The sequence below is a fragment of the Hylobates moloch genome, unplaced genomic scaffold (genome assembly GCF_009828535.3).
Source record: "Hylobates moloch isolate HMO894 unplaced genomic scaffold, HMol_V3 SCAFFOLD_21, whole genome shotgun sequence".
In the NCBI taxonomy this organism is placed as follows: domain Eukaryota; kingdom Metazoa; phylum Chordata; class Mammalia; order Primates; family Hylobatidae; genus Hylobates; species Hylobates moloch.
In genome coordinates, this window is record NW_026652296.1 from 27,872,475 (window position 1) to 27,899,291 (window position 26,817).

A 26,817-nucleotide genomic window follows, 5' to 3' on the forward strand; every position below is an offset into this window, starting at 1 on the left:
ACCTGCACATGGGCTGTTCTAGTCCTGAAGCACCTTTCCAATAACATGTTCATCCTTCCAATCTGGAAGCTTCTTCCCTTCCCAAACCCTGGGCCAGGCCCTTTAGAAAGCTGACCTTATTTAAGAGATGGCCGGCTGGGCGCGGTGGCTCACGCTTGTAATCCCAGCACTCTGGGAGGCCGAGGCGGGCGGATCACGAGGTCAGGAGATCGAGACCACGGTGAAACTCCGTCTCTACTAAAAATACAAAAAAATTAGCCGGGCGTAGTGGCGGGCGCCTGTAGTCCCAGCTACTCGGAGAGGCTGAGGCAGGAGAATGGCGTGAACCCGGGAGGCAGAGCTTGCAGTGAGCCGAGATTGCGCCACTGCACTCCAGCCTGGGCGACAGAGCAAGACTCCGTCTCAAAAAAAAAAAAAAAAAAAAAAAAGAGATGGCCATGATTATAGCCCAACTCACACATGGCCTGGGAGGCTCGGAGGTGCTAGGTCTGACTGGTGTTCAGTGGGTGAACCCCAAGTGCACCACCCTATTCCCTCTCTAAATGCGCTAGCTAACCAGCATTAACCTTTTTCCCTGACCAAAGGCTGGAGATGAGTGTGGCCCGATGGGCTCTGGCCTTGGGACTCCTGCCTGGGGAACCCCACGTAAAGTAAAATGGGATTACTGCAGTCGCAATATCAGGCTTAGAAGGGCAACCGACATCGTGAGTGCTCATTGAAGGCCAGGATTTTAGTTGGGGGCACACTGAGAATCACACTCCAAAGGGCAGAGGACACGGGCTAGGCTGGGACCACAGGGCAACTCCCAATTAGCCCCCTCACAGAAGGTGGTTGACCTGCAACACGGCAACTTGGGAGCTGTGGAATAAGGTATAGAATCCCACAGAAGCATGATGAACTGCGAGAATCATCATTAGGATCTTTTGCTAGAGGTGATTATCACCTTGATCAGTTCCCCAAGATCTGTATGTCTGGAAACAGGTGTCCCACACACGGAGCTTTTAAATGAATTCAGACACTCAAGCCATATTTGGGAACCGTGAGTTAGATGCCCATTCACTAGTCTGGTGTGTTCCCTTGATAAATGCCTAGGGTCAGGCTGGGTGTGGTGGTGCATGCCTGTGGTCCCAGCTACTCGGAGGCTGACAGAAGAGGATCACTTGAGTCCGGGAAGTCCAGGCTGCAATGAGCAATAATTGTGCCACTGTGTGACTGAAAATTCCTAGGGTCCACTCAGAGTCAGAAACTCTGGAGGTTGGGCCAGCAACCACAGCCCTGACAAGCCCTCTAGGGGATGCAGATGTGCTGGATTCTTTTTTTTTTTTTTTTTTTTTTTTTTTTTTGAGACGGAGTCTCGCTCTCTCGCCCAGGCTGGAGTGCAGTGGCACGATCTAGGGTCACTGCAAGCTCCGCCTCCGGGGTTCATGCCATTCTCCTGCCTGGGCCTCCTGAATAGCTGGGACTACAGATGCCTGCCACCACGCCTGGCTAATTTTGTATTTTTAGTAGAGACGGGGTTTCCAGGGTTAGCCAGAATGGTCTCGATCTCCTGACCTTGTGATCCGCCCACCTTGGCCTCCCCAAAGTGCTGAGATTACAGGCGTGGGCCACCGCGCCCGGCCTGGATTCTTGGGGTTTTTTTGTACAGACGGGGTTTGCCATGTTGGCAAGGCTGGTCTCGGAATCCTGGGCTCAAAAGATCTGCCCACCCTGGCTAGGATTACAGGCATGAGCCAATGCTGCAGAACCAGTGTACTACACTGTAAGTAAGCTTCAGTCAGCTTGGGGTCACATTGCGTTTGAATACATGAACGAATGAATGGCCTACTTCCAAACTCCCACCCTGACATGTTAGCCAGGCCCTCTCATGTCCCATCCATCTGACCTGCAGAAGAAAAGGGACATCAGACAGTTATAGACAAATACTGATTTTAATTAAACATAAGGTAAACTCTAGGCGTCCGTCATCTTTCAGCCTAAAAATTAGCAAAAACTGTTGAAACAAGGCACAGTTTTTTCCCCATATTTGTTACGTCGTGGCTCCAGTTACAAAAAAATTTTAATGAAAACGTTAAAAATAAAAATAGAAGTTTGAGATTTTAAAAAAAGTGTATAAAAAGCCCCAAAAAACTTGTCAACATTGTTCCTTATTCTACAAAATAGCACCAGTAAGAAGAATAAAAGGTGTTAAAAACCATTATGACAGCATTTCTGAAATGCAGCTTGTCTGAACTCCCGTTCTCCCTAAAAATGACTTCTCATGGAATAAAAAAGGATTTTAAAATCTCCAAAGGGAGCACCGAGCTTTGCAGTTTTCCCTGTCATCTCTTAGATGAGGGGAAGGTATGAGAAATGTACGTCTGTCCCTGACTGCTGTCACTGCTTCTGAGTTTAGTAAAAAGATGAGAAATGAGGGTAGCAGACTTCTCATCTGGGGACCTGTGCCTGTGGAGGGTAGGTCTCTTGAAGAGGGAATGGGTTTGAGGGGTTGTCTTATCTAAGCTCCTTCCTTCACACTCCTCTCCTAGGGAAGAGGGAGATGAGGAGCCATACTTGTCTACAAAATATATGGCAGCTTATATTATAGAACTCAGCACACCCCTTCCTGAGCTCCCCAGAGGGTTCTATTGCAGTCACTGGGAGGGATTTAGCTAAGAGTGGCCCCTGCCCTTGGGTTTATGGGGGAAAAAATAGCCCTGAATGTGATGATGACATCATCCCTGCTGAAATCATCATCGTTGTGGAAAATACTCTAATAGGTCCCGTGCAGACTCCAGCCCTTGTATTTAGGCAAGGGGAATGTGCCGGGTAAAAGACATATACAACATTTCCTCTTCTGTTTGCCCTGGGAAGAAACGATCCTGGGCCCTTAAAAATGTCCTGTAGCTACATGCCTACAACTGCACACATCTGCAAACACAGAGCAGCAGCCAGTTTTCAAAAATTAAACTCTTGCGATAACTGTCTTGGATGATTTTTCAGCATTAACCTGAGTATTGGAGAGCTGTCGGCACTGTGGTTTTGGTATCTTAGCCATTGTTTCTCTGAGTGGTAGACCCAGGAAGGGAAAAAAAAAAGCCACGTTGCTACCTACTTCAAGTTTTAAAGTTTTAGGAGAAGAAAAAATGAGCACCGTGTTAGGCTGCTCCAAGCAGCCAGGTCTGAATTGTGCACAAGGAGGCGGCACCTCAGGCTCCCCCTGCAAGAGAGTCAGGTGGCTCTGCCCCCACTGAGCAGGAGGGAACTGAGGTACACGGTATGACGACCCACACAGCTGAGGAAGAGCAGGGCCTGGGGATGCCTTCAGGAATCACACCTCCTGGGTCCTGGCTCTGCCACACACCCCACTGGGCTTGGGGCCTGGCTGGAACTATTCACATGCAAAGTAGTCCTTCAGAGGGGCGAAGAGGTGTCGGATGACAGGCACGCTCCAGGACCTTCCCAGCAGCTTCTGGCGGGCACCGCGTCCCATGTTGGACACGTCTGTGTAGTGCACAGGAAAGCCAAAGATCCTGGGGGTACCGGAGTGAAAAGACAGCCAGTCAGAAGTGCCTCCAGGATGTTGAGAGCCTCAACCAGCCAGGTCCCACTCTTTCTGCCTTCGCCATCCCTCAGTCCCTTCAGTAAGGTCCCCAGGACCTAAATTCAGAGCCCTTAATTCAGAACACTTGCTCACAAATTGCTCACAAGTCCCCCGTTTTGTGCAGGCCTAGCACCATACTCCTGGCATAGAGTTGGTGCTCAGAGGACCTTCCTTGAATAAATGCATGCATACCAAATCAGCCAGCCAGCAATGTATCCATCTTCAAAACACTATGATGGGAGAAGTTAAGCAATTTCCTTAATAAGGAACAAGGTCACTCAAAAACAGCCTAGATTTTCAGTCATCACAGGCTCAGGCAACCAGAGTTTTCCTTCCTTCTTCAAACCCAGCTGCTGGATGAAGGACCAAGCTAGATGACTTCAGGCAGATGGCATCGAATATACCAAAAGCTTCCTCTATAGGATTCTACCAGGCCTGGAAAGAGGCTACAGAGGCTGAGCCTCAGTGTTACTCAGGTATACAATCCAATACTAAAAGTCATCCCAACAGGCCAGTGGTTGCATGGGTTATTCAGAAACATGTCAAAGATGGGATACCTCAGGCCTGCGTCTTGCTTGGCCTTAGCGTCTACACAATGTCAGCCATCTGCACCAACCATTTTAGGTTTAGGTCCATACAGAATAATCTACAGCATCAATACTAATCAGAAGTTACTTTTATACTCAGAAAACTGTTGGTAAGTCAAAGAAGAAATTAAATGAGTTGTAGAAGTGAAATATCTGGAATGAAAATACTCTATATCAAAGCCTTCAGAATACAGAATACATGTAAAGAGGAATGTTCAAAGCCTTACATCACTATAGCAAATAATGATTTTTAAAAAATAGTATAAGCAAAATGAACAAATAGAGGAGTGAAAGAAAACAGAACAGAACAGAACTGAAATCCAAGAGATGGTTATTTGCATCAAAACAGACAAACTTAGCCCGAAGAAAGGGAAGGAGAGGATAAACTGTGGCCATGAAGGAATCATTTATAGAATGAGCAAACTGAAGTCTTCAAGAATGGCATGTTTGTGGGGTTTTCTTTCACTGGCTTCTCACACATCGTAGTGTCCCAGCATGTTGGGACAGGCAGATGTCACAGCAGTGCAGCCAACAGACAGATGGTGTGGTTTAATGACCTCATGTCTCAGATTCCTCACCACCACCACACCCCCTCCGCCATTTTTGTCAGGAAATAAGGGCGAGCTATGAAAAGGTATTATTACGCCTCGCCCTAGTAACATCGAAGGGCAGTGAGGCCATCAAGAATGAAGGTAAGCACCTGCCCATGTCTGCCCGTTTGTGTTTTGATCTGCACAGTTTCCCTCTCCAAGTGCAGCCTTGCTCACCTTTCGAGCTCAGTGCACCACAAAACATCTTCTTTGCCATTCATGACAACAGGGAAAAGTTGGTTTTTCCCCTGTTTGATCGAGTTCGACTTGGTGGTTATTGTCTGTACTTTCTTTAACTGGAGAACAAAACGACATCATGGAGTGAGCATAGAATGAAGGGACCTGGGTAGAGTCAAGGCTCAAAAGTACCTGGAAAAGATGGAGGGGAGAGTGCAGGTGTGGCAAAAGAGTGGCAGGGCTGGGAGAGAAAAGTACCTGGGAGAGATGGAAGGGAGAGGGCAGGCGCGGGAGAGGAATGGCAGGGCTGGGAGCGAAAAGCAGAGTTGGAGGGACAAGAACATTTTGTGCTTCCCACAAAGGAAGGACCAGCCTCAGAGAAAATGAGATAAACAAAAAAGTGACCATGAATGAGATCACGTGGGGGGCCAAGAAGACACCAGAGTTCCTGATCAAGCAAGATTAAGTAAAAAAGTAAAAACCACCCAGATACAGAGAATGCTCAACTGGAGTTTAGAAAAATGGATCTTAGCTTGATGCAAACATTGAGATTTAGGTTTATGGAGGTGTTCATATTCTATGACTTGACAGCAAATTAATTTTTTGGCAAAAGGATTAATTATTCCTTTCTCCCTGAGAGGGCCAGCTGAAATTCTTTGTCTTTATGTATCCAGTACTAAAATTAGAAAGACTAGTTGCCTTTTCTCGTCGTGATTACTTATCACAAATGTCTCCTAGTCTCTGTATTTGAGGATGGGACAGAACAATTGTGTGGGAGAGAGAAGCCCAACACCAGGAAGTCACATGGGGGGAGGAGCAGGAACCAATCAGACACCAAGGTCATCTCCCAAGTCCCCACTTGGAGGTCACCAAGTGCATTTTTCCAGCGGGCCACAGCTCGTCTTACCTTGGCTATCCTATTGTATTCCAAGCAGTCCTGCAGCTCGAGTTTATCATTCTTTGATGCTATCACGGGCCTGGGAACAGCCAAAACCCATTACTTTTTACTAGCTGTAGAGGGTCCTCTGCTAGGCACAAGGTGGGAATGAGGGCCTGTGTTGCAGAGATGTGCCCTAGCAGTGAACTTGGCTACAAATAAATGATGAAAATGATCCTGGCATGAACACGAGCCTGTGTGCCAAAGCCAAGGATGGGCTACCCCTAGAGGGGACAGCCCAGCATCCAGGAGGTAATGCTCCCCTGCCTGGACTTCAAAGTCAGGTTCCCATTGAGCAGGAACACTGCACGGGGTGGGGCAGGAGAAACCTCAGGTCCCAGCTCCACTGCTCACTAAGCTTGAGCGAGTCACACTACCCCATTGGGCTTCCTGTCTATTTTAAAGTGAGGAGCTTGGAATAGATTTTTGTGGGTCTACCTGATGCAATTATCACACCCACGGTTTGGTGGCTCACTGCTGGGGATACAGCCTCAGGAGGCTTTAAAAGTAATGGCAACCGGCTGCAGTGGTTCCTACCCTTAATCCCAGCAATTTGGGAGTTCAAAGCAGGAGGATCGCTTAAGCCTAGGAGTTGGAGGCTACAGTGAGTTATGATTACAACACTGCACTCCAGGCTGGGAGACAGACTCTATCTCTTAAGGTTAAAAAAAAAAAAAAAAAGCCGGGCGCGGTGGCTCACGCTTGTAATCCCAGCACTTTGGGAGGCCGAGGCGGGCGGATCACGAGGTCAGGAGATCGAGACCACGGTGAAACCCCGTCTCTACTAAAAAATACAAAAAATTAGCCGGGCGCGGTGGCGGGCGCCTGTAGTCCCAGCTATTCGGAGGCTGAGGCAGGAGAATGGCGTGAACCCGGGAGGCGGAGCTTGCAGTGAGCCGAGATTGCGCCACTGCACTCCAGCCTGGGTGACAGAGCGAGACTCTGTCTCAAAAAAAAAAAAAAGACTAAGCACCCCTTTAACTTTCACCCTTGAAAATTATTTTGCAAATGCAGAGAGAGGCAAACAGATGACTAAGAACAGCAAGGGCTAGAACTGAAAGTAGTTGAGCAGCTCCAGAACAGAAACCGGTGCAAGAGGACTGGACGCAGGGACGGCCATAGTAACCTGTGTTAGGAATGTCAAGGCCAAACAACTCAGACATGAGAATGGGAGCCGTGCCTACAAGAGGGGCTGAGGAAATCACAACACATATTTCCCCTAGACTGGGAGATTTCCTTGACCTCACCTGCCAGGCTTCAAATGCTACCTCTATCCCCATTCCTTCCTCCGCCATGGACCCAAGGAAGCTGAGGGCCCAGAAGAAAAGGACACTGCACAGCCCCACCTTGTGCTGACTGTAAGATTAAGCTCTAAACAAGCCAGATGACTTGGGTCTGTCCCCTAAATGATGCTTGACACACCCATCCTATAAGCCTGCAGAGCTTAGTCACAGCATCAGGTCTCACTGCTCTTTCCACCTCATAGCCTACACATCCAATGCATCAGCAAATGTCCTACCCTCCAGATATGTTGAATCTGACCCATCCTTGCTAAGTCACAGGATTGCTGTACTGCAAACCCCAGGGGCCACCACTCACACTGTGTTCTCTATGGATGGCACCTCCTGGGGCACAACATCATAATCAGTCATCTCTCCTTCTTTGAGCAGCTAGTCCCTTCACTTGTCTCCCCATTCCCACGTCCATCCTGTTATTGTCTATAATCCACCCAGAAACTACCATGAACCAAAGCACAATTCATCTCATCTGTAACTTCCCATGCCAAAGTGATTTCAGCGGTACCACATTAAGGCCCAAGTTACTTGGTCCTTCTATCCCAGCCACCCCACCTAGGGTGCTCTGAGCTGGTCTGGGGATGTTTCCCATCATCCCATCATCCCACACCCTCTTCCCACCTGCAGTACTCTAATAACTGCATGGGTCCATCCCTTCACTTAGGGCCTTCACTAGAATGAGAAGCCTTCCCCATCGACTCTTCCAATGTCCATCCACCAGCAATAAACCCCAAATCATTGTCTTTTCTCCCTCCCCCTTTGGCATGTCACTATCGACATGATGTGTTTAACCACGAAAATGGCAACAGTGTAACAGTGCCTGGCCTACTGGGAGCTCAAATGTTGAAAGCATTAACCCATTTAATTCCAGACACAGACATGGTACCCTAAGACTGGCTGCTTAGCCAAGTACACGGGGCAAGGTGGCCAAAAAAAATCCTCCAAGCTACCCCAGGACCCTCACATCTGTCCACACTTCACTAAGTGGCAGAAGGTTATTATGTTTCCATGCCTCCTTCTACAGGAGAATGTTTTAAGCTCAACTCATTTGCAAGTCTGGGATGTCACATTACCATTACGTTTTACATCTTGATTAGCAAGTTCTTCTCCTTGAAACCACATATAGAAGAGATAATTAATCCTCAGCAAAGCTGCTTTGCGGCTTTCAGCATGTCTGAAGAAGACTGTTTTTAGTATACGATAACAAAATATGAAATGCTCCTGGTGATGAGAATCTGAGGGACATAGTCTTCGGGCTATTGTTTGTCATAGCAGCTCTGCCACCTGGTTGGTCACCATGAGCCTGGCCAAGATCGCTTCATCTCCAGGGCAGGAGGAAAGGCACCGCTAACAACAATCTACTTCCATTTCCAGACGGCTGTCCCTACATCAACGGGGAGGAGAGGTGAAGGGCAGGAGCATCAACAAGCTCAAATCTTGAGAGATCCCTGGCAGGAAGGAGGTACACAGTCTGGCCACAGCACATGAGACTTGTATTTTTCTTTATTTTTTTGTAGAGACGGGGTCTCACTTTGTTGCCCAGGCTAGTCTAGAATTCCTGGGCTCAAGCGATCCTCCAGCCTCGGCCTCCCAAAGTGCTGGGATTACAGGCGTGAGCCACCGCGCCCAGCCACGTGGGACTTTTACGATCAGGTCCATCGGCAGCTTACAACAGATAAGAGTGGGACTCCTACAGAGATTCCCAGGTACTTGCTGAACATCTTAACATGGATCAACCCGGACGACCACAGGTGGTCTGAAACCCAGGTATAACTATTTCTCAGCAGAGCCAGGTCTTTCTAGGAAGGCTTGAATGCCAGAGCTTGTTATCATGTATTTAACTTGGCTGTTACCTGACCCACTAAGAGCCCTTTGTTACCTGTTCATCCCAGGTAGGTTGCCCCAAAAGTATCGGGCCCTGTGAGCAGCAGAAACTTTGATGGCATCAATCATCACTGGATTACACTGCAGGGAGAAAGAAGATTGCTGTTAGGAGCCCATTATTAGTTTCGGTGTCAACCAGACCTTTGCAGGTGACAGGGCTATTCCCTGACTATGGATGAGGCACGGATCCTCCAAAACAGGAAAGACCTACTGCCATCAGGAGGCTGGCTAGAGGACATGGTAAACGCCCTCATACTATGCCAATGGTAGGTAAAGAGATAAGGTCAAACCTGCAGATTCTGAGATAGTATCCCCTGGGACACACCAGATTATTACAAAATATGATACACAGTGGGCTCAAGTGATCCTCCAACCTCAGCCTCCAAAATGCTAAGACTGCAGACATGAGCCACTGTGCCTGGTCTAAAGCAGTTTTCATATCAAAAATGAGAAAACTCTCTAGAGTAAAAAATTGACTCAAATCTCATGAGTTCTTAACAGCAGATGATGGTTTCACCATTTCTGACTTCAAAGAGTTGGGCTGAGATTAGAGATCCTAATCCCTTCCTTGTACTGGCAGGGGATGGTGGCTCACATCTCTATCTCTAATCCCAACACGTTGGGAGGTGGGCGGATCGCTTGATCCCAGGAGACTAGGGTGTGCAACATACCAAGACCCTGTCTCTACCAAAAATACAAAAATTGGCTGGGCACGGTGGTGTGCCCCTGTAGTCCCAGCTACTTGGGAGGCTGAGGTAGGAGGATTGCCTGAGCCCAGCTGTTTGAGGCTCCAGTGAGCTGTAATAATGCCACTGTCCTTCAGCCTGGGTGACAGAGCAAGACCCTGTCTCAAAAAAAATATTTTCCATGTACTAACAGAACCCACTGAGTCCCTTACTATTGGATCTAGGCAGACCAAGAATGGGAAAGTCATTCCCAACTTTGATGGTTGGCAACACCCACCAATCATCACTGCAAGCAGCGCTTTCCCTGCCCAGGCTGTCTGTGACAATCAGGTCCCCAGATTCCCTCACCTCCAGGAACCGCGAGATGTCCCTCTTGTCGCCAACCTTCATCGCTACAACATTCTCAAACATCCAGAAGAACGGCCGGTCATCACCCTCCTTGGGGCGTGAGTAATTCAGCAGGTGGTAAAATTCGAAGAAGAGCCGGCCTGTACCCTCTGTGCTCAGAAAAGATGACAGCACAGGGTTCATTTGAAACCTCCAGCCCAACCCACCGTATTCCCTGAGACCAACAGGTTCCCAGTGGCCTCCTGACAGTTCAGGGTGATGCCTACCAGTCTATGTCCACCTGAATGACAGCAGGGACACAGGCAGCAGCAGGGCACTATTTACTAGGGTATTTCCCTTGTGGGCTGAGGATTTACTATGGAGCATAGGCAGCACCAACAGGCCCCTGACGCTGCCAGTAACTTGGCCAGAAGCAAGGCCTTCTCAGGCCGCTGCACCTGGGCCAGTGGTCAGGTGACATAGGCTCTCCAGTGACTGCCAGAGAGAAGGATGCTCACCATACAGGCCTTTCCTGGCTGGATTCACATTTGAGAGATCGTTGCATGGGCTTCCGCCAATCACCAAGTCAAATGGGCCCCATTCTTCAATCTGAGAGAGAGAGAGAGTCAGGATCAGGGTGTGGACAGAGGGAAAGAGAGCTGGACCCACTTCTAGAATCTTGCTTGGGGCTGGACGAGGTGGCTCACATCTGTAATCCCAGGGAGAATGACAGCGGGGGTGGATTACCTGAGGTCAAGAGTTCGAGACCAGCCTGGCCAACATGGAGAAACCCCGTCTCTACTAGAAATATAAAAATTAGCCCGGCATGGTGGCAAGTGCCTGTAATCCCAGCACTTTGGGAGGCTGAGGCAGGAGAATCGCTTAAACCCAGGAGGCAGAGGTTACAGTGAGCTGAGATCATGCCACTGCACTCCAGGGGAGACTGTCTCCAGAAAAAAATAGAATCTTTCTTGGTCACCAACTCCACTTCTGACCCTAACACCTAATGCTTAAGATTCCCACAGGATTTCATTCCTTGTTCCTGGGCTCTCAGGGATGGGGCCTACGCGCGGGTTTCAGGGTGTGGAGGACTGGGGAAGACGACAGGAAGAGATGAGGCCCGCAAGGTAGACTGCCCTCACATTTTTCTTTGTGATGTTCCTCACGTCGTTCACGTATTTGATATTCCCCTCGTGCTTCACGGTTCCAACAGCAATGGACTCCTCACACACTTCAGAGGCAACGTACTTTCCTACCTTTATGCCCAACTCTTTGAGGACTAGGTAGCCTGTGGGGGCCAGGGAGACACAGAAGCATAAACGATGCTGAGCACACAGCAGCTCATTTCCTCCACTCCCTGCTATGGTAAAATGAACAATTCCTCTTGACTGTATCACATGCGTTCAATCCAGCAAAGGCTGTACACGCACTACACATACTGGCTGTGTAAACTCCGTATAGGAGGAAAAGAAGGGAACCAAAACCAGAGACGGCAGTAGTTGTTAACTAGTTTATCTCCAATTATACTTATGCACGTGGAATGAAAGATAACTGCACATAACAAAAAATAAAGTGTAACAGCTAAGACGTATATCCTTTTAAAATGACCAAGACTGCCCGGGCACGGTGGTTCATGCCTCTAATCCCAGTGGTTTGGGAGGCCAAGGTGGGCAGATCACTTGAGGTCAGGAATTCGAGACCAACCTGACCAACATAGAGAAACCCCGTCTCTACTAAAAATATAAAAATTAGCTGGGCGTGGTGGTGAGCACCTGTAATCCCAGCTACTCAGGAGGCTGAGGCAAGAGAATCACTTGAACCTCGGAGGTGGAGGCTGCAGTGAGCACAGATCACGCCATTGCACTCTAACCTGGGTGACAAAGGGAGACTCCATCTCAAAAAAGTAAATAAAATTCAATGACCAAGACCGCAAGGTGGTTGAGAAGGTGGAGAGAAACAAGGAGACAGGGTTTTTTTCAGAGCTGGTAATCCCCAGGGATCTTTCTTGCCACTGATGTCAGACACCTTAACCATGCCTTCTGACTCCCTGGCTACCCTGTTGTGACACGATAACAGAACGTCTCCAGGTGTTGCCCAAACTCACCTGTCGCGATGCCATCAAACAATGACAAGACTCGAATGGGCCGCCTTCGGGCTGCGGGAATGGCAGGGTACAGCTTGGGGGCTTCCTGCCAGGTAAGGAAGGAGGTCATGGTGGTGAAGGCACAGGGAAAAGACTCAAGCTCTGAGGGAGGGGCAGGCTGACCCTGTTCAGAGGACTTCAAACCTTGCTGTAGCCACCGCAAAAAGCCCACTGAAGGCTTGATGGGGATTGGGGAGACAGTGTGTACCACGTGAGCCTGCATTTGGCAAGGAATGGTCAATTTATCCTTGGACATGAGCCAGATATGTATGCACAGATGCGCACATGAAAAGGTATCACCCCAGATAGGAATGACCTAAGGCCTCCCTCTAAGAACTAGAAAATTCATTTCTACTGTTTCCTTCCCTCGCAGCTCTGCTAAACTCAGAAGGCTACAACCATTTCTTCATCAGGCCCCTGAAAATCCATATGCTGAGCAGCTGGCAAGGAGGGAGTGAACCCTGGCATGGCTGAAAACTGTGCAGAGGAGCTGTCAATTCGCCAGGTCTCTCAGCCGCTGAGGCTCCAAGAGGTTCCACTTGTACAATGTGTCTTTACTTCTATTACTCTTTCTGAGAATTCCAGAGTGTTCCAACACCCTGTGCCCCTGGGATCTGTGGTGGTAGAGGCAGGAGCCTGTGGCTTACGTATTCAAGCCCTGTGTCACTGGTGAAGAAGGCCTGCAGGCGCACGTTCCAGTCCTTCCGGCGCCGCAGGACGCCATGACAGCGCTGCGGGAGACACATGTAGCAGCTCCAGGGCTCCTGAAGCTTGGCCTCGGCCGCTGTGCCTGTGCCCACCAGCACCTCCAGACACTCCACACAGAAGCACCTGGACCCAGTGGCAGGGAGAAGGGATGCCTTTGTCATCGAGCTGGTCTCCTGTGCCACCCCCTTACCACTTCCACAGGGAAATGCCAACCCCCTCCTGATAGCTTACCTAGGATCGGCTGCTTAACAGCATAGCCTGCAGGGCCCTGTGCAGTACGGGCTTCACTGACGTCTTCCTTGGATACCCCAACCCCCTTAATCCCACAGGCTCTCTGATCAGAAATGCTCTCCCAACAACCTACTTCATTCCATGGACACTTTGGATTACAGGCCAACTGGCAAGCCAGGGAATTAGCCTTCCCTGACACCCTACTCATCCCTTTCTCTCATGCTCTTGGCCTATTAAGAGCACTTCTAGCTGGGTGTGGTGGCTCACACCTATAACCCTGGGGCTTTGGGAGGCTGAGGTAGGAGAATGGCTTGAGCCCAAGGATTTGACATCAGCCGAGGCAGCATTTATTACACCCAGCTGATCTCAAATCCCTGGGCTCAACCCATTCTCCTACCTCAGCCTCCCAAAGCCCCAGGGTTATAGGTGTGAGCCACCACACCCAAGGCCAGGCACGGTGGATCATGACTGTAATCCCAGAACTTTGGGAGTGCTGGGATTTGAGAGGCTGGGGCAGGTGAATCACCTGAGGTCAGGAGTTTGAGATAAGCCTGGTCAACATGGTGAAACCCTGTCTGTACTAAAAACACAAAAATTATCTGGGCATGGTGCTCCACACTTATAATTCCAGCTACTTGGGAGGCTGAGGCACGAGAATTCCTTGTACCCTGGAGGCAGAGGTTGCAGTGAGCCAAGATTGTGCCACTGCATTCCAGCCTGGGTGACAGAGCAAGACTCCACCTCAAAAAAAAAAAAAAAGAATAACTAGCTGGGTGTGGTGGCATGTGCCTATAATCAAGCTGTTCAGGAGGCTGAGGTGGAAGGATTGTTTGAGCACAGGAACTGGAGGGTGCAGTGAACTATGATCATGTCACTGTACACCCTGGGCAACAGAGCGAGACCCTGTTTCAAAAAAAAGAGCCGTTCCCTATACATGAGTTCTACTCCAATTATGCTACAACCACAGCCACCACAAAATATAAACCCTGTGTGCTGCTTCCAGGGCAAATTAGCTCCCTATTCCCATGCCTAGGATTCCATTCAACAGACAGCTGTCTGCAGACTGCAGGAACCTAGGAGCCTTGGGGACCCACCCACATCCAGCCCACAGGGCCCAGTGCTCACCGGCAGCAGCTTGTGTTGCTGCAGAGCAGCAGCTCTCGGCCCTCGCAGCACACAGTGCAGTAAGACTGATAGCCATCATCGTCATACATGTAAAACAGCTCAAGGAAGCGATCCTGGCAGCCAGAGAGAAACACCAGTGAAATCGGAGACCAGAGAAGGGCAGGCTCTGCCGGCTTGCTGGTGGAGGCCCTAGGATACAGCCGCAGAACACACTGCTGGTGGCTTGGTGTCTTTTAAAAGGACAACTGGCTGTGACCCGTGTGCCACTGGCCTCTGTGACAGCTGTCCCCCATCCTGCCCTACAGGCAGAGTGCAAGGCAGAGTGCAAGGCAGCTGGGATGAGTGGGCTTCACTGAGTCTCCATACAGGTGCTGTTGGGAAGGACAGGGGAGTTAGAGGAGGCAAGGGCAGGAAGGTCCAGGGCAGTGGTAGGAGGACTTACCCGGCATGTCTGACAGAGCCCCCCCTCAAAGAGAGGGTGGAAGGACACCGGGTTTTTTCTGCCACAAGACAAACAGCCATCTGTAAGAAAAACAGGGGTTGTGGCTTGTGGCAAGTGAGGCCCTGACACCAACTGCTGAAGCCTGGGGTCTCTCAGTTCCTAAGATTTCCCTCCAGGCCAGCAGCTTGCCAAGGACTCTTTGCGCCTCAGGCCATGCCTCACAGCTTCTACCTTTCAACAATGCTTCCAGGTGGCATCCCTACTTCACAGGTGGGGAACATCAAGATGGGCAAGGGGCTGCCCCAGTAGAATGATGTCAGGCAGAATGCTGAGCAGGGGGACCTCCCTGGTGTGACAATCCTTGAGAAGCTTTAAATACTGGGACACTAAGGATTTTGTGGTGACTCCAATTGGCTTGTTGTCTCATGATAGGACTTGCCCACGCCCACACCCTGTAAACAGCAAATGGCTATAATTTCAGAATCCAGATCTTTTAACCAGTAGGCAACCCTGCCTTCCCTTCATATCACCAGGTCAGCACAGGAGTTGCATCCCTGGCTGGGTAGATAGGACCTTTATAAAACCCACGAACAAGCATCCCTATCTAGCCAGATGGGGGAGTGAGTCTTGGGGAATAGGATTTCTAAACCGAAGCTCTTCCCCGGGTTCTCTGGCTCAGGGATGTGGTGTTTTCCTATTCAACATTGAGTAACTGGGGGTTAAGGAAGCAAGGGAGACTTCATCGTCACACATTCTGTATTCCATGAGGTATATTCTGGCCACAGTATCCAATCCAGTGGCAATCCCCAGCCAGGGCAAGCAGACTATTTAGCCTGATGGTAGGCAAGTGACTAAAAGCTTGTTAGTTGCAATTCTTCTTTGGGAAGGTTCATGATACCAGTAATCTTGGTTTTAGGTTATGGTTCTCCCGGCCAAAATGGCCCGGCTTCCCTTGTTCCTCACCATACCCTTCCTGTCCCTTTCTCTTAAGGGGCACAATTGGGCAACTCATTCCATCAACTAGCAACTAAGATGCAGGGACCAGAAATAGGCCTTGGCCTGAGGTCAAGGAACAGAGCTCTGGGTTAAACTCTGACAGGGTAGATGAGCTAGGACAAGGCAGGCCTAGAGCCCTAGCCAGGGTGTGAAGGGGACGACTGGGAGGGAGAGAACGTTACCTTCCAGGCTGCTCTTGTTGTTGGCAACATCTGAAGCCATTTGTTCTATTGAGAAAAGAAGAAGGCATGAGATGAGGTCAGGGAGCCGGGTACGGATCAATTCCTGATCTGCAGCGTCCTCCTCCCATCTGCCCCATGATCCCAGGTCCCCAACAATCACCTCGGCTCTGATCTTCATCCCCTCGGTCTTTGCCGTTGTTATAGCAATTTGTTTTGAGGCGCTTGGGTGCGGGGCAGTAGTCAGAGGTGGCTGAGTCGTCAGCTGTGCGTCTTCGAGTCTTGTTCTCTGTGAAAGGTAATTAGACTGCAGCCGTGGCTTGGTAGGAGGGTCCAGAGAGAATGCGGGCCCAGGACAAAACCATGCTATGCCTGGGTACCAGCTGCAATTAGGGCATGACAGGGGGTCCACACTGAATGTATATGGCCCCTTGATGGGCAACTCACAACAGGAGCTCATTCAAAACCCCTTGCACCCAGGATCCTTAACACGTTTACAAGGTTTTAAAGGGCTACAACCAGGATGTAAAAATGACTCAGCTCAGAGAGCAAAGCTCAATTCAAAGCTAAAAGCCTGGCATACCCATGTCTGTGATATCTGACATGCTGGGCAGTAGGCATGGGGGGTGGCTACTGAGAACTTGAAACTGTTGAGGAAATGAATTCTGTATTTAATGTTAATTAAAACACTGACAAGTGAGTCAACTAACTGGCTCATTAGGACTAGCCTAGACATATGAGTCTACTTTCTCAAATGCATGTTTTACGAATTTAATTTGTGTTTAACCATCTACATCTGTATTTAGTTAATAATCTGTATATACTTAATACAGATCAAGTATTTTCATTGCAAATTTAGCATCAAAATTGAGATCTGTAAAATATGTAATATGTAAAGTATATAAAATAAGTGAAATTTTGAAAATAGCACTATAAATGTAGACTATCTCAGTTTTTAAAATAGCTGGATATTGAAATGCTAACATCTTGGAAATTTAGCTCTAAAAAAATCATGATTTGTATTAATTTCACCTGTTCCTTTCTTGTTGCCCAGGCTGGAGTGCAATGGCGCGGATCTTGGCTCACTGCAACCTCCGCCTCCTGGGTTCAAGCAATTCTCCTGCCTCAGCCTGTTACAGGCATGCAGCACCACATCTGGCTAATTTTTGTATTTTAGTAGAGACGGGGTTTCACCATGCTGGCCAGGCTGGTGAACTCCCGACCTCAAGGGATCTGCCTGCCTCAGCCTCCCAAAGTGCTAGGATTACAGGCATGAGCCACTGCACCTGGCTTCCTTTTTTCTTTCTTTTTTGTTTTGTTTTTTGTTTATTTGTTTTTGTTTTTTGTTTTTTGAGACAGGTTCTCAGTGTGTCACCCAGGCTGGAGTGCAGTGGCATGATCTTAGCAAACTGCAGCCTGACCTCCTGGGCTCAAGGGATCTTCCCACCTCAGCCTCCACAGGCACACACCACCTCACCCAGCTAATTCTGTATTTCTTGTAGAAACAGGGTTTCACCACGTTGCCCAGGCTGGTCTTGGAACTCCTGAGCTCAAGCAATCTGCCCACCTCAGCATCCCAAAATGCTGGGATTATAGGCGTGAGCCACCGAGCCCAGCACTTTTTAATTTTACATAATATGGCTCCCATTCTATAAATGGGATTTTGTAAAACCCATTTGTATTTCTATTCCATCTACACGGAAAATCTTAATGGACACGGTTAAATTTGACTCTGACCCTAGGAAAGAAAATTGTACAGCCATTAAAAATCATAAGGACCCTTTAGTGACAAAATGACATCAGACAGTGCTTACAGTATTAATATTAATAAAGGGGAAAGCAGGAATCCAACTAGTGTTCAGAAAAATCTGGAAGGATGTGCAACCCAACGTTAACCTGGAGGGTATTTGTGAGGGTGGGATGTGAAGGGAGAGTGGGGAGGGAGTTCAGATTGACTTTTCAAGAAATTTGATTCTTTTCCAGTGACCATTTTATATGCAAAGAAATCAGAAGAAAGTGCATAGAAAACAGGGAACAGTCAAAAGATGGGAAGGAAATACCGTATTTCCTTGATTCTAATTTCCTACTGCCTGCACGACGCACCTTCGACTTATTAACCACTTTTGAGAGGAAAACAAAACAAAACAGAAAAACATTACATTAAATGTTTGGACTGTTTTCTTTTTTGAGACAGTCTTGCTCTGTTGCCCAGGCTTGAATGCAGCGGTGCGATCTCGGCGCACTGCAACCTCTGCCTCCTGGGCTCAAGCCAATTCTCCCACCTCAGCCTCCCGGGTAGCTGGGACCACAGGCACATGCCAAGCACACCAGGCTAATTTTTCTGTTTTTCACCATGTTGTCCCGGCTGGTCTCGATCTACTCGCCTCAAGCGATCCGCCCACCTCAGCCTCCCAAAGCGCTGGGATTAGAGGCGTGAGTCACTATGCCTGGCCTTTAAATGTATGGATTGTAAGACAAGTCCTGGATTTCTAGAAACCAGAGTTATCTTATAATGGGAGAAATATGGTACAGGTCAAAATGTGAGCAGGTGGCATATTCTTCTTTTAACACTTTCCAATTTTCTCAAATGAGCATAGCTTAACTATTTTTTCCTTTAATAAAAAAGGTGCTAGTCAACACTGCATCCTGACTTCAAGACAGATGTCAGATTCAATACAAATTATATGCACATGACCATCAGCAAGAAAGTGGCCAGGGAAGCCAGATAGGGCTGGCACAGCCTTCGTATGCCTGCTCCTATTTTTCCAACATTCAGAGTTGAGACCAGCTGCTAGAAAGCTGGGTGGGGTGTGGGGCAGCAGGGGTGGCTGACTCTCCCAAGAAGTGGTCCCACCAGCAGAGGCAGCGGGTGCTGCCATGGGGACTCATTCCCACCTGGTTGCGTGTTGTTGGGTTTGAGCCCCTCGATCCCAGTGGGCTTGAAGCCCCCGTGGGCCCACTCCAACATGGGCTTCAGCTGGTCCTCCAATGAGTCTCCAGGGCTGCTGGGGAAGGTCTTGCCAGCTCGCACCCTAGCTTTCTGCAAAGGCAGAGTCTGTGATGAATGGGGGGTGGGGAGGAGGTGCTCGCCAGGCCACACCCAGGGATTCCCCCAGCCAGGGCCTACATTCCCCTTCACACTGGGCCCTTTCATAGCCAGACAGCTGTCCTGGGCTGCGGTATGTTTCAGAGGAAGGAGGGGCCTGTGCAGGGAGAGGCCTCAGAAGGGGGGTTGTGGTTAAATCTTTTCACGCAGGCACCAAATAGGATCTCTTCCCCCTAGGGAATGTCAGTGGTCACCTCCCTCTCAAAAGGCAGATACATCAGAATTAACTCTACCACCAAGATATAGAAGCCCCAGCCAGCACTATCTCATCTCCTCTGTATCTTATATAAGAAGGCACTAGATTTCTTGTTTTATCTCCCTAAAGATATGGACATTAATTTGTGTCCTACATGAAGGACCAAGAGGATTTCAGTGTCTAATGAAGCCTTTAGCAATGAGAAGAGGTTGGCTCTTAAATGCTGAACAAAGGTGGGGAAAAAAAAATCAAGGTGAAGGGAGAAACAGGGTGTAATGGTTCGTAGGGGATAACACAGCTCACAGATAGAAGACAGCCGGCCTCCATTGCCGTCTTGCTGTGAACTCCACCTCTCATAAGGAGGCTCTGAGGTCTCTGGAAAAGCACATTCACTGATACGAATATTGCACCCTTAACTGCCCGTGCTCTTTCCTTCTGATTCAGTTAGTGGTCCCAACAAGTGGCAGCTGGGATGTCTCAAATCCCTTTGTTGGGAGGCCCAATCCAATGGCCATGATGTTATATTGGCATTTACCTCCTCCCTGGCCACCCTGTCCCCTCCAAACCACCCTTGGCAACACTGAGCTAGGCTTCTGTGGGTCTCTTGTTTCATCCCTGCTCTCAGGGCCTAGCCCTCGTTCCCTCATCCCATGTTACCTCCAGAGCATGGTACATGGCTTTTCGATAGGAGACGAGCTTATTGAAGGTGGCCAAATTAAAGTGCTGGCTGAACAGCCCCAGTGCCACCAGTTTGTCTGCAGAGACCTAAAAGAGAAAGACATCATCAACATCCACCTACAGGTGTGTCCCAGGTGCCATGTCTATCACAATGTTGTCCATCAGATGCAGAAGATTTTCATACACTTTAAACAAGACACCATTCCTGGGAATAAAGTCCACAGATACCTATTTGAAAGGAAGGAAAGAAAAAAGCAGAAAAATAGAAATGACAGAGTCTCAACACACAGATATCCAGAATCTTGTTAGTTATGACACTTCCACTGTGGAAAAGGAGGATACACTGAATGAAGGCAATTAGGCGAACCCTGTGTTTGTATACATTTTCCAAGCAGGTGTCCCTGGTGTGGACCCCTGAGGCTCAGTTGTAATATTCTCTGTGGCTGCTCCAGCATTGAGGGTTTGCACATATTCCTTATTTCCTAAGCATGATAATTGTTTACTCTTTACCCTTTTATTAAAATGAGTTCACTTAATGAATGTGTTTAGAAAACAGTGCTTGACACAGTCAGCACCTTTCACTTGTGATTATTTAACTTTAGTTCTTGTGATTTAATCCATATTCCACAAGTCTCCTGATGTACCAAGTCCCCAGACCAAGCATGAACTGACTGAGTTGCCAGTGAGAGAGAAAATGGCCGTTCAGGGATGCTAATAAGAACTGAAAGGCCAGACATAGTGGCTCAGGCCTATATTCCCAGCACTTCGGGAGTGGGAGTTGGGAGGATCTCTTGAGCCCAGGAGTTAGACTAGCCTGGACAACACAGCAAGACCCCATCTCTACAAAAACTTTTAAGAGCCAAACACAGTGGTGTGCACCTGCAGTCTCAGCTGCTCTGTTAAGGCAGAAGGATTGCTTGAGCCCAGGTGATTGAGGCTGCATTGAGCCAAGACAGTGCCACTGCACTCCAACCTGGGTGACAGTGAGGACCTCATCTCTTAAAAAAAAAAAAAGGAACTGAAAGACACAGGGAATGTTCTATTCTCCATAAAGAGTGCTCACACTCATGCAAACCTCCATTTTATCATGGGAAGCCTGACTTCCTATATGGGGGTGTGACCACCACTGGGGAGAAAATACTGTGGCTCTGGTAGGGGGGAAAAAACCGCTCCAACACAAGTGCTAGTTCCAGCGCCCAGTGGCTCCAATACAGCCCAAACAGCACACACATGCTGAGCAGGCACTTGCCCAGGCCAGACCCAGGTCCCATATTGTCATCTCATCCCCTAATGCTGACAGCCCCACACTGCTTTGTATTAGCCTCAGACTCTGTCTTGCAAAGTGCATTTTATGTCTCAATGGGGCAAAGCAATTGCAAACAATCCATCTTCCTTCACTTGACAGAAGTTAACTGCTCTCCCATCCCTGGAAGTAGCTGCCTCCCTGCCAGCATGGGCCCAGGACTTGTCCTCCCTCTGCTGGTCACAGCAGGCAACTGCATGCAGGGGCTCTCCTACAAAGGAGACTCCACACCCAATATATTATTGTAGCCCTTGGGAAACTTCAATTCGCTCATGGCAAATGGCCCCATGGTAGCCCAGTTCCTGGGAAAAACAATCTCTGCTTGAGGCCGAATCCCAGGAATGCACAGCCCTTCCTTCAATCCTGCCTGGCTTGCTGCTGCTGCCACTTGCCCAATGACCTTAGGCACCTAACTTAGCCTCTCTCAGGGCTCTGAGGGTAGGACTAACATTTACTTCTAAGAGACCATCACAGGATAGGTCTGTCTGATTAAAATCTTTGTTGAGGCCAGGCGTAGTGGCTCCCGCCTGTAATCCCAGCACTGGGAGGCCGAGGCGGGTGGATCATCTGAGGTCAGGAGATGGAGACCAGCCTGGCCAACATGGTGAAACCCAGTCTGTACTAAAAATGCAAATATTAGCAGGGTGTGGTGGCAGGTGCCTGTAACCCCAGCCACTCAGGAGGCTGAGGCAGGAGAATCATTTGAACCTGGGAGGCGGAGGTTGCAGTGAGCCAAAATCTCACCACTGCACTCCAGTCTGGGCAACAGAGTGAGCCTCCATTCTCCCCACCCCCCAAAAAAATCTTTGTTGAAAGAGTGTAAGAATCAAAACAGCCAGCCAGGCGCGGTGGCTCAAGCCTGTAATCCCAGCACTTTGGGAGGCTGAGGCGGGCGGATCACGAGGTCAGGAGATCGAGACCATCCTGGCTAACACGGTGAAACCCCGTCTCTACTAAAAACACAAAAAATTAGCCGGGCGTGTTGGCGGGCGCCTGTATTCCCAGCTACTCGGGAGGCTGAGGCAGGAGAATGGCGTGAACCCAGGAGGTGGAGGTTGCGGTGAGCCGAGATCGGATCGCGCCACTGCACTCCAGCCTGGGGGACAGAGAAAGACTCCGTCTCAAAAAAAAAAAAAAAAAAAAAAAAAGAATCAAAACAGCCTAGTTATGCCCAACACAGCTCTTCCCCAGCTAAATTTCATTACCAAGAAAGATTTTAAAAGGCTAGTATCAATCATCAAGAGACTCTGAAATCACCAAGTCTACTAAACACCCTTTTCACAACTGATACCAGGTGACCCTAAACCCAACTGCATGCCTTTCTCTCCCCAGGGCTAAATGACAAGAGGCCGCAGCCATGCTTCCGGTCTCTTCCAGGCTTCTCCACTGAATACTTTTGGGTACCTGCTCACGTGGCCACTCCTGGCCCCTCAGAGTCCACACTGGTGATTCTGCCCCCAAAAGATAAATCTAAGAAATAACATAAAATCCAACTGCCCACGGATCCAGAACTTTCTAGCACTTTTGTCCCCTGTATGAGTGGAATCTGCTGTAGCTGGTTAACACAGCAAGTCTTGTCCTTCCTCCCAGACAGTGTGAAGGCATAGGCTCACACATCTGCAAAAGACAATCCCAGGCCTTTGTCTTCAAAGGAAGGCAGGCAGGCACAGCCTTAGGCCTGCAGAGCCCCTTGCCCTTCCCCGGACTCACCTCGGAGAACTTGCCATCGCCAAACCACTGGACCCACCGCATGCCAGACATAGCCTGTCGCTTGGAGGTGGCCTTCCAAGACACCACCATGGCGGGCCACCAGGAGAAGCCCTTGATCTTTCCCCATACGAGGTCCCCTATTCCAAACTCCTTCCCATCCTGGAAGAACAACCACATGAAGAAATCCCAGTGAGGAGAGGCCATCCTGGGCCAAGTCCTGTCCAGCCCACTGTCCCTGAGGGCAACAAAAAGCTTGCCATAAAATGCAAGAGTAGCCAGACACCGTGGCTCATGCCTGTAATTCTCAGTACTTTGGGAGAACGAGGCGGGGGGCATCGCTTGAGGCCAGGAGTTGGATACCAGCCCGGGCAACATAGCAAGACTCCATTTCCACAAAAGAATTTATAAAGTAGCTGGGCTTGGTGGTGCACGCCTATAGTCCTAGCTACTAAGGAGGCTGAGATAGGAGGATCGCTTGAGCCCAGGAGTTTGAGACTAGCCTGGGCACCATAGTGAGATCCTTTCTATACAAAGTAAAACGTAGTAATGGACATAGAAAAAAGGGATCCTAACAACACATAAATACATACATGTGTAAGGAGTCTTCATGCAGCAATGCTTGAATAAAAGCATAAACAACCTGAATTGGTTAATTAAGCTATGATCCAGACCACTGGATTTATTATACAGACATGAACTTCAGGCAACTCTAGTTCTTAATAGAAGAAAAAAGCAAGTCTACAAAGGTATAATACGTACAATACATACAGTATGTGCACTCTGATGAACAGAATCATAATACGTATTGTCAGGCCTCTGAGCCCAAGCCAAGCCATTGCATCCCCTGTGACTTGCACCTTTATGCCCAGATGGCCTGAAGTATCTGAAGAATCACAAAAGAAGTGAATATGCCCTGCCCCGCCTTAACTGATGACATTCCACCACAAAAGAAGTGAAAATGGCCGGTCTTTGCCTTAACTGATGACATTACCTTGTGAAAGTCCTTTTCCTGGCTCATCCTGGCTCAAAAACCTCCCCTACTGAGCACCTTGTGACCCCCACTCCTGCCCGCCAGAGAACAAACCCCCTTTGACTGTAATTTTCCTTTACCTACCCAAATCTTATAAAATGGCCCCACCCCTATCTCCTTTTGCTGACTCTCTTTTTGGACTCAGCCCACCTGCACCCAGGTGAAATAAACAGCTTTATTGCTCACACAAAGCCTGTTTGGTGGTCTCTTCACAGGGGCGCACATGAAATGTATAACGTATGCAGTTGCAGTCCTTACATAAATGTCATGTTGAGAAAAATCACAGTATTCACGCAGTAAATACTGGCATTTGACTTATGTCTGGGAGAGGATTAAGGTAAAGAAAGGACCGTGGTGCATATGGAAGATACTTAGAATTCAAACATGTCAATTATTACAATTACAAAACTTCTAACAACTGTTGTCGCTCTATGTTACCAACAGTAGCAGGTAACTGGTTTTTCTCCGTGTTCAGGGTCCTCAGTCACCCTGGGCAGGAGCCCCTCTCGGCCATACCTGATACTCTGAACTGTCTCCATCTCCACTGTCTGCCTCCACCTGCGGGGACTCCATGCCCTCCTGCTGGCTGTCCTGGGCTAGGCGGGCGTAGGGGGTACTGCTGCTCTGGGGCGTCCCATGTGTGTCCTCTGTGTCGTCTGTGAGGTCGATGGTAAGGTAAGAGGTGGGAGGGGACGGCCATGGCGTTCCTGTCGATGCTGTTGCCCGCCGTCTCAGGGACTGTGGACAGAAGGACACATAGTTTGGGCCAGAGCAAAGGATGTCAGTGACCAGAGACCAACGGCACCCCCATATGCCTCCTAGGCAAAAAGAAAGAGGAAAGACCGAAGTTAAAGAGAACAGACACCGCTGAAGAAACTTTTCCAGGAACATGTATCCCTTAAGAGGTGGGAGAAAGTCATTGTAGCTGTCCCAGAGACAGAGACAGAAAGATGACAAAGGCACAAATGATGGGTAATGACAAGGGACTCTCAGAGAGTAAAGTGTTGCCATACCCACTAGGGTTGCCTCAAGACAGGTGAAGAAGACAGTTCTGGAAGTCAGTGTTTTCTACCTTGTTTCCAAGTTACAACAAGAACCAAGTCAACAGGGAAAGCTTCCATTCCCAACAGAGTGTCATCTGAGATCAGACCAGGAGAGAAGCCAACAGGCTTACGGGAAGCTTACCCAGGAGAGGAAAGAAAAAGCAAGAACCTGAAAAGCAGTGTGAAAAAAGGACACAGATTATCCACCAGCCACAGCCAGTAGTGCAGTGAGTAAGGCATATCTCCCAGTTAGAGACTGGGGGCAGGGGTCTGGGCATCTAGGGAACCAACCCTGGTAGCCGGGAACTCCACAGGGGACTCGTCCACATGGTTGCGGCCCTGCCGGCCTCGGGTGGAACGTGGGGAAGGCCTGTGCCTCTCCCGGCTGGAGACACTGTTGTTATTTCGAGTTCGGACCTGGAAGCAAGAGAGGACACTCACTGGGCCTTAGGTGACTGGAGGCCTGGGGTCTGGCGGGTCCAGGACGATTAGGCCTTGAGGTGGCCAAGGAGACCTGGTAGCCAGCTTCAGGACAACTGGAAGTGAACAGGTGATGAGGTGGGACTCTGGACTGAGTCCAGCCAGAATTCCCCAGTTCTTGGAATAGAGGTGGTAGGGTGGCCAGCTAGGCTGCCCGACAATTCCCAGCAGGTCCTGCTCTGCCTGTCACAGCAGACAGACTTGGCCAGCTGAAATGGCACCTGCCAACTGGGATTGAAAAATGAAAATCTGGCCAAGCGCAGTGGCTCATGCCTGTAATCCCAGCACTTTGGGAGGCCAAGGCGGGCAGATCACTTGAGATCAGAAATTCGGGATCATCCTGGATAAAATGGTGAAACCCCATCTCCACTAAAAATGCAAAAATTAGCCAAGCGTGGTGGTGGGTGCCTGTAGTCACAGCTACTCAGGAGGCTGAGGCAGGGAGGCAGAGGTTGCAGTGTGCTGAGATCACGTCACTGCACTCCAGCCTGGGCAACAGAGTGAGACTGCATCTCAAAAAAACAGAAAAAAAAAAAAAAAAAAACAAAGAAAAATTCATGTTCACTCTAAAACAAACTTTTATGTCAAAGAAGCATAAGGCCAATTACTGGGTTCAGGAAGGCACCAGATCATCAAGATGGAATAGAATTCCTTAGGCTCTATGTTCATTGTCAAAAATGGCATGAATTTGGTTGTTGCAGAACCTGTGTGGAAATTCTGCATAGAAGAGTTGATGTTTAACCTCAGGTAAGTTGCTAGAATCTTCTCTCATCTCCACAAAGGGGATGATACAGACCATATCCTGGGAAGGGAAGACTGTAACCCACACCTGGGATAGTAACTGTCAGTCTGGTCTCTGAAGGGCTGGGTGACCATAAGCAATAACTGCCTTCCCATTGCCATACCTCAAAACTCTGAGCCACAAAATCCACCCACAGAAGTGGTGGACTCCCTAGGTCATGAGCAGCTGAGCCATCCACCCTGCAAACTCTATCACCCTTAGGCACCTCCAAGAGTGTTACAAGAAAGAACTTAAAAACCACCTGAAAGAAATGGCACATACAGAAAACCTTCCAGCCGGGCGCAGTGGCTCACGCCTGAAATCCCAGCACTTTGGGAGGTCAAGGTGGGTGGATCACCTCAGGTCAAGAGTTCGAGACCAGCCTGGCCAACATGGTGAAACTTCATCTCTACTAAAAATACAAAAACTGGCCGGGTGTGGTGGTAGGTGCCTGTAGTCCCAGCTACTTGGGAGGCGGAGGCAGGAGAATTGCTTGGACCCAGGAGGCAGAGGTTGCAGTGAGCTAAGATCGCGCCATTGCACTCCAGCCTGAGCAACACAGCGAGACTCTGTCTCAGAAAAAAAAAAAAAGAAAAAAGA

At 49.0% G+C, this 26,817-nt stretch overlaps 1 protein-coding gene across 4 annotated transcripts in view; it reads right to left on the reverse strand.

The window, feature by feature from the left end:
- Positions 1-1,915: 1,915 nt before the first annotated feature.
- DNMT3B (DNA methyltransferase 3 beta) overlaps positions 1,916-26,817 on the reverse strand; it is a 49,847-nt gene continuing 24,945 nt past the window's right edge. The window contains exons 5-22 of one of the 4 annotated variants that reach the window (XM_032143269.2): positions 25,248-25,373; positions 24,430-24,651; positions 22,884-23,042; positions 19,850-19,957; positions 18,786-18,930; positions 16,054-16,179; positions 15,894-15,938; positions 14,716-14,795; positions 14,274-14,386; positions 12,857-13,040; positions 12,171-12,255; positions 11,209-11,354; positions 10,585-10,675; positions 10,088-10,236; positions 9,049-9,134; positions 5,845-5,914; positions 4,938-5,056; positions 1,916-3,512 (exon numbers count right to left, since the gene is read on the reverse strand). In XM_032143269.2, the coding sequence (XP_031999160.1) occupies positions 3,371-3,512; positions 4,938-5,056; positions 5,845-5,914; positions 9,049-9,134; positions 10,088-10,236; positions 10,585-10,675; positions 11,209-11,354; positions 12,171-12,255; positions 12,857-13,040; positions 14,274-14,386; positions 14,716-14,795; positions 15,894-15,938; positions 16,054-16,179; positions 18,786-18,930; positions 19,850-19,957; positions 22,884-23,042; positions 24,430-24,651; positions 25,248-25,373 (2,196 nt within the window). In that variant the 3' untranslated portion in view covers positions 1,916-3,370. Of the gene's footprint in view, positions 3,513-4,937; positions 5,057-5,844; positions 5,915-9,048; positions 9,135-10,087; positions 10,237-10,584; positions 10,676-11,208; positions 11,355-12,170; positions 12,256-12,856; positions 13,041-14,273; positions 14,387-14,715; positions 14,796-15,893; positions 15,939-16,053; positions 16,180-18,785; positions 18,931-19,849; positions 19,958-22,883; positions 23,043-24,429; positions 24,652-25,247; positions 25,374-26,817 lie in introns of those variants that run through there. The other 3 variants (XM_032143270.2, XM_032143272.2, XM_032143271.2) reach the window with 3 other exon arrangements.